At 38.0% G+C, this 7,451-nt stretch overlaps 1 protein-coding gene across 1 annotated transcript in view; it reads right to left on the bottom strand.

The window, feature by feature from the left end:
* Nucleotides 1-7,422, bottom strand: part of LOC133663503 (homeodomain-interacting protein kinase 2-like) — an 8,519-nt gene extending 1,097 nt beyond the window's left edge. Inside the window, exons 1-2 of the mRNA XM_062068007.1 lie at nucleotides 7,328-7,422; nucleotides 1-143 (exon numbers count right to left, since the gene is read on the bottom strand). The exon at nucleotides 1-143 is cut by the window's left edge and continues 1,097 nt beyond it. Of these exons, the coding sequence (XP_061923991.1) occupies nucleotides 1-143; nucleotides 7,328-7,376 (192 nt within the window). The 5' untranslated portion in view covers nucleotides 7,377-7,422. The remainder of the gene's footprint in view (nucleotides 144-7,327) is intronic.
* Between the last annotated feature and the right edge of the window lie 29 nt (nucleotides 7,423-7,451).

Raw genomic sequence — 7,451 nt, forward strand, 5'->3', positions numbered from 1 at the left:
AGCCACCGTCTCCGTAGTGTACACGTTTTTGCACAGTGCCACTTTTCCAAAGTAGCCTTCTCCAACGAAATTTAGGACAGAGTAAGCGTTGCAGTGGCTGTACAAGACCTTGCCGAGCTGGACTTCATGTTTTGCAATCTTCGCTGCAAGACAAGATGACAAATACAGACGATACTTTTGTCATATTTAGGATGAATATATATTATACATGATGTGTGTTTGGAAATGGTTGCTCAACAATCAGTTAGGGTTAAATAATCACCCAGGCATGCACACATCTCAATACATAAATATTACATTTAAAGGTTGAAGATTAAATTCAAACTAAGAGACAAATTAGAGCACAAACTTGTGATTTACAACATTTAACTTTTTGACATGTTTTCACAAGTATATTGAATTAGATTTGTTAAGCTAAGAACTATGGAGACATGCATTCATTTGTTCATATGTGCGTGTGTGTGTGTGTGTGTGTGTGTGTGTGTGTGTGTGTGTGTGTGTGTGTGTGTGTGTGTGTGTGTGTGTTTGCGTGCTTTTTTGTGTGTGCGATAATGGGGGATCTGGATCAACGGGGTATTGTTTTTAAGTCTGTAAAGCAATTTGCCTAGCATTTCTTTTATGTATAAAAAGCGCTGTATAAATAAAGTTTGATTTGATTTGGATTTAGAAAAATAGAGTGGTACCTCGATTTAAGAGTGCCCCAGCATAAAGGGGAACTGCATTTTTGGGCGGAAATTTTACTACCGTTCACAATCATTATGAGAGACAAGAACACATATGTCTTTTTTTCAGGATTCTGAAAATTATAAAAACGCTTACATGATGTGTATAATGGGAGTTAGGGCTGCACAATTATTGAATTTTAATTGTGCACACGATTTTGGACGCTACGATTAAATGAGGGTGATCGTCGGCGATATTAACACTTAAAAGCAGGCTCTGCTGCAATCAAGCACATTCACAACCAACAGTCAGCCAACTGGAGGGGGCGACCGAAAGACAGTAGACACATGGGAGGGCGAGTAAGACTAAGTGAGTGAGAGGGTTACTGACACTTGGTCAGCCTGTATCTCCCGAAAATATTATGCATTATAACATTGGTGCCCTTATCTCCCTTAGAGTGACCTATATTTTAACCCCGGAACAGGGATGTCACGGTATGAACATCTCTTATCACGGTTATTGTGACAAAAATTATCACGGTTATGATTATTATCACTGTATTTTAAATGTGCGCAAAATGTTAAAACATTATTTATACTGAAATCTTATAATCAAGTTTTATTTAAAAAAACACAACACAGTCAAAATGTATGTATGTATGTATGTACCTCAAGTAGAAAATTAAATGTGCAAATGAAAGCAACACAAACATAAATAAAGTGATATGACAGAAACAAAATAATAACATAAATAAATGTGAAAATTGTGCAAGAAGGCAGCTAATGGCCTTGAGACGTAACTGAACTTTTTGTCCATTTAGATAAAAATAGTGATCATGTATGAGATCTAGTCTTACACATAGGGCTGCACGATTATGGACAAAATAAAAATTAAGATAATTTTTGTCAATATTGAAATCACGATTATTCATTATGTTTGGTAAAAAAGTGTTTGTAATGTCTAATAAAAAGGCTATAGACAAATGTTATCCATACATTCAAAGAAAAATATTTGTGATTTTGCTCATTAATAGTATCAATGTGTCAGCTTTTTCTCATTACATGATGCCTTTATTAAAATGTTGAGTTACAAGCAACCCCGCCATGAATTGGCTTAGCAAATGTCACAGTGAGCCATGTACAATCTGACTAAAACATCTGGTCTTACTCGCTGGCATTATCTTAAAGCTAAACATAGACATAACTTTTTTTTCCAACTATTGGAAGGAAGAAAATTTGTGTGAAGGACAGTGCTGAGAATAAAAAGTGGATGACATTTATTAAATAAAACAAAAACAAAAAAAACATCATAATACATGACACATTGTCACCAACTTAGTAAAGCTATTTGAGCAAAAAATGCTTGCCAAGAATGTTAAAATAACTTTGGACATTTATCAATGAAAATATGGAGAAGCTGATGATGCTGTGTTTGACGAAAAAGCAGCGGCAAGAAGATGCTTTACACTATTACAGTAATATATTAATGAATATATATTACTGTAATAAACATTTCAAAATGAGTTTTTTAATTAAATTGATTAAAATTATTTAAAATAGGAGACGTTGATTTGAGATATACAGTAAGTGTTTTGAGTTAAGAGCGCGGTCACAGAATCAATTAACTTCATAGATTGCGGTTAGAGATGGGTACTGAGGTCGGTACATTTTTTGGCACCTACCGAATCCTGTCGGTCCACTGATGCATGGAAAATACAAGGGTGCCATGTTACAGTACCTGGGTTGCCCGGGACGTCACACACAGTTGCCAACTCTGTCAGCTCTTTGCACTTCAACACTTGCCAATTCCTCCAGCAACAATGAGTGCAGACTGAACCTCTTGGTAATGTCGAAATTTCCAATGCCAACAAAGCAACTCATTTAAAAAATGCTCCAATGTAAGTTAAGCAAGGCTCTTCTTTTCCAAAAATGCGCTAGCCTGATGCTAGTATACATTGGCTTTGCTGTTGACATGCTACTGATTAGCATTAGCGATTTCAACACCACCATATTTGCTAATAAAAACTACAACTAAGATACATGTTACCATCAAACAGCTTGTGCGTAAGTGCAATGCTTACATTATTACAATTTTTGACATAACAACTAAAGACTAGATTCAGCAAAGAGAACTGACTTGCCAACACACTTTGAATTAGGGCTGTACAATAAATACAATTTTACTCAGGCTCACGATTTTGTCTGCTACAATTAAATGAGGGTGATCATCGTCGATATTAACATTTAAAATACAGGCTCCTTAGCATATCAAATCAAGCACTTTCACAACCAACAGTCAGCCAACCACCACAGGGCGAACAGAAGACAGTGGAGTCATGTGAGAGTAACACACGTCAGGAACAGAGGGTGACAGGAGATTGGCTGGTTGTTAGTAAATCCTGAAAATATTGGGAAAAATAAATGCATTATCAAATCAGTACCCTTCCGCAGAGTGACCCACAGCCTGCCAACAGGTAACCCTGGAACACGACCGCACACCTCGTTGTTTTCTCGGCACCCTCCTACTTGATCCCCAAAACCAGGAAATGCTCCCCCGCCCAGGAATCAACGCTCACCCTGCATAGCTGCGTTGCACGATGGGCACACTCAAACAAATCAGCGCGTTTAAGCACACGACACATTAAGCACTAACAATACTTCCCTTCTTTCCTCAACCGCCATCGTTTGCCTGATAAAGCTGTGGTTACATATAGAGCCGACCACCCCAACAAACAGCCTCAAAAGCAGGGGTGCCAAAGTACAAAACATTAACAGCAACCGTGCAACGAGGGGGCCTGTATCCATCCACCTCTCAAAGACATGCTATAATTATGTTGTATTTGGCAAATTACATATGTCCTACAAATACTGGGCCCCATTCAGCAATAAGTTCCTAACTTTTCCTCTTATCTTTCTTCCTAAGTGATTTCCTAAGAGGAGTTCATTCAAATTTATGACGTGTTCTTAAACGGCCAAATTGTTCCCACCTGCTGTTCTTAAGTTGCTGAATGCCAAATGGTTAGCGCGTGCGTGTCTATCATAATTTGCATATAAACACGTCCTATATAAACACGCACTTATTTCCCCAATATACATAAGTAAACACCCCTAATTCCGTAATTTGCATAGGTAAACGCCCTTAATTCCCCATATAAGGGCACAATTCCGGCGGAAAAGCCGAACATCAAACAGACGGCGAAAACGCAAACAGATTACAGAAGAGAAATTTGTATTATCCCGCGGGGGAAATACATAATGTCAAAACGTAAGCTTAAAAAAGGGGGGACTGCTGAGGTAGCCTAAAGCGTTCAAATAAATATTTGTCACTTTGGGCGAATAGGTCTACATGGTCGTGAAATTTGCGCTCCCTCCCCAGGGCACGATCTGCGGCATCTTGCAGGAGCAGCAAAAGCATTGCAATTGTGTGAGTTGACTTGCAACAGAATGCAGCTGAGATAGGCTCCAGCACCCCCCGCGACCCCAAAAGGGACAAGCGGTAGAAAATGGATGGAGTTGCAACAGGGTGTGAGAGGCCTGTTGGTCTTTTAAAGAGTCACCAATCACTAAATCAACGCCCCGGTAATTAATGATTGTGTGTGCGTGTGTGTGTGTGTGTGTGTGCGTGTGTGTGGGCGTGTGTGTGTGGGCGTGTTTGTGCGTGCAAGCATACGGTATTTTGAAATGTCTACATATTGCTCATTTTGCTGTATGTCTGTCTGTCTGTCTTATCTCTATCTATCTATCTATCTATCTATCTATCTATCTATCTATCTATCTATCTATCTATCTATCTATCTATCTTTCCATCCATCCATCCATCCATCCATCCATCCATCCATCCATCCATCCATCCATCCATCCATCCATCTATCTATCTATCTATCTATCTATCTATCTATCTATCTATGATATTAATTTAACATTAGACAATAGAAGTAAGGGAACTTGTCACACTTAAGAACAAATAGGCCACCCTAAGAGTGCTCTGGAAATTTTGTTCTTACCTACGAACAAATCCCAGCTCAGAAAACAATGGTGAATACAAAAATCTCCTTAAAAACTTCGTAAGTGGGCCTAAGAACAAAATGTGTTCTTAAGAACGGTTGCTGAATGGGGCACACTGTGAGCAGCACATTGTGTTCCTTAATTGTAGTATATGTGTCTTTTGTGCATAATCTTGTTTTTTCACTTCAATCAATCAATCAATGTTTATTTATATAGCCCTAAATCACAAGTGTCTCAAAGGGCTGTACAAGCCACAACGACATCCTCGGTACAGAGCCCACATACGGGCAAGGAAAACTCACCCAGTGGGACGTCAATGTGAATGACTATGAGAAACCTTGGAGAGGACCGCATATGTGGGTAACCCCCTTGTTTGCAATTCATGAACGGTTTCTCCAAAGGCATATTTATTTTTAGTTAGCCCTTTTTCTTTTGTAAATTAAATTGTATTAATTCTGACCCCCGAACGGGACAAGCGATAGAAAATGGACGGATATTTTTATTTTTAGGTCGCATTTTTAAATGAAAGCCCAGTTATAATATTCCATCCATCCATCCATTTTCTACCGCTTGTCCCTTTCGGGGTCGCAGAGGTTGCTGGAGCCTATCTCAGCTGCATTCGGGCGGAAGGCGGGGTACACCCTGGACAAGTCGCCACCTCATCACAGGGCCAACACAGATAGACAGACAACATTCACACTCACGTTCTCACACTAGGGCAAATTTAGTGTTGCCAATCAACCTATCCCTAGGTACATGTCTTTGGAGGTGGGAGGAAGCCGGAGTACCCGGAGGGAACCCACGCAGTCACGAGGAGAACATGCAAACTCCACACAGAAAGATCCCGAGCCCGGGATTGAACTCATATTATTTGTTTAAAATAGAAAGTGCAAAAAAAATGTTTTACATAACAATAAATAATCGTGATTAATAATTGGGATTTCAATATTAATACAAATAATTCTGATGATTATTTTGGCAATAATCGTGCAGCCCGACAATAAACTATACACTACTGCCATCGAACCACTTGCACTTGCAATGTAATTGCAATTTATCGGCATACTTGCAAATGAGACTCAGAAATGTCATAATAAAACCAGATATAACAACTGCAGAGCAGTTATGATAATCAGATCATTTTTAAATGTTGCAATGAAAAATGCGATTTAATTATCACAAACAATTATTAAATATTAACACACAAAAAAGTACCAAAAATTGGCATCATTGAGTACCGGTATCGATTTCCAGGTACCGGGAGTTGGTACCGTATCAGTTCAAATGTAAACGATACCCATCCCTAATTGAGATACGACTGTACATTCTTCAACTATTTCACTCAGCATTGTACAAGAGACCCACTTTCAAATTACTTAAATACTTACTACTGAAATATTTTTTTTATGAACTTTCACAAAAAACAGTAATCCTATTTATTGAGATGTACCTGAATTTGTATTATATTTTAAACCATTATTTACCCGGGAACATCCGTTTGACATCAGAAATCTGCAAGGCAGCCCTGCCACACACATTCATACACCAGCGGGAGTAAGGTGGGTGAAATGTCTTGCCCAAGGACACAACGGCAGTGACTTGGATGGCGGAAGCTGGATTCGTACCAGGAACCCTCAAGGTTTTGGACGACCGCTCAACCCTCTAAGCCAGTGGTTCTCAAATGGGGATACGCGTACCCCAGGGGGTACTTGAAGGTATGCCAAGGGGTACCTGACATTTTTTTAAAATGTCTGTCAAAAAGAACTGTGAAAAGAAATGCAACAATGCAATATTCAGTGTTGACAGCTAGATTTTTTGTGGACATGTTCCATAAATATTGATGCTAAAGATTTCTTTTTTTGTGAAGAAATGTTTAGAATGAAGTTCATTAATCCAGATGGATCTCTATAACAATCCCCAAAGAGGGCACTTTAAGTTGATGATTACTTCTATGTGTAGAAATCTTTATTTATAATTGAATCACTTGTTTATTTTTCAACACGTTTTTAGTTATTTTTAAATCTTTTTTTCCAAATAGTTCAAGAAAAACCACAACAAATGAGCAATATTTTGCAGTGTTATACAATTTAATAAATCCGAAACTGATGACATAGTGCTGTATTTTACTTTTTTTCAACCAAAAATGCTTTGCTCTGATTAGGGGGTACTTGAGTTAAAAAAAATTTCACAGGGGTACATCACTGAAAAAATGTTGAGAACTCATATAGTATACGAAACGACACAGACTAAAAACACATACATTGGAAGACATGAACCACCTTAGTATGGTTTGGTGGTATTATTAATTACATAATCTTACTGTGTAAATCAAAATCGAGCATAATTTGCAAAGTCCGAATTTGGATTGCATCGAATGTACGGTTGGCCTCAAAATTATTGATTGTAAATTGTATTTGCAAAAGTTATAAAACATACAGTAACAAACTAAACAAACGCTCAACCTCAAGGAATGCAACAATAAGTCTTCTGTTTCTTTTTAAATTAGCCATGCATTGGAAGCCATATTAATGCATTGAATAATGTTCAACTGTGGCTATTTAGCTATTTGATGCATTAAGAAATAATGTGAATACTGTATCTAAAAATAACATACATTAGCTTGTTACATTATAGGATATTCACAGTCATCATTCACTTACTTGAAGTATTTGATGAAATTGAAGAATCGGAGCTTGTCCAAGACGACATTTTCACTCCTGCGTGTCGATAAATATGTCCGACCGGCTTTGAGCTGTTGATATTATTTTCAACCGACTTAAGTCA

This window comes from Entelurus aequoreus, linkage group LG13, assembly GCF_033978785.1.
Source record: "Entelurus aequoreus isolate RoL-2023_Sb linkage group LG13, RoL_Eaeq_v1.1, whole genome shotgun sequence".
NCBI classification, from domain to species: Eukaryota; Metazoa; Chordata; class Actinopteri; order Syngnathiformes; family Syngnathidae; genus Entelurus; species Entelurus aequoreus.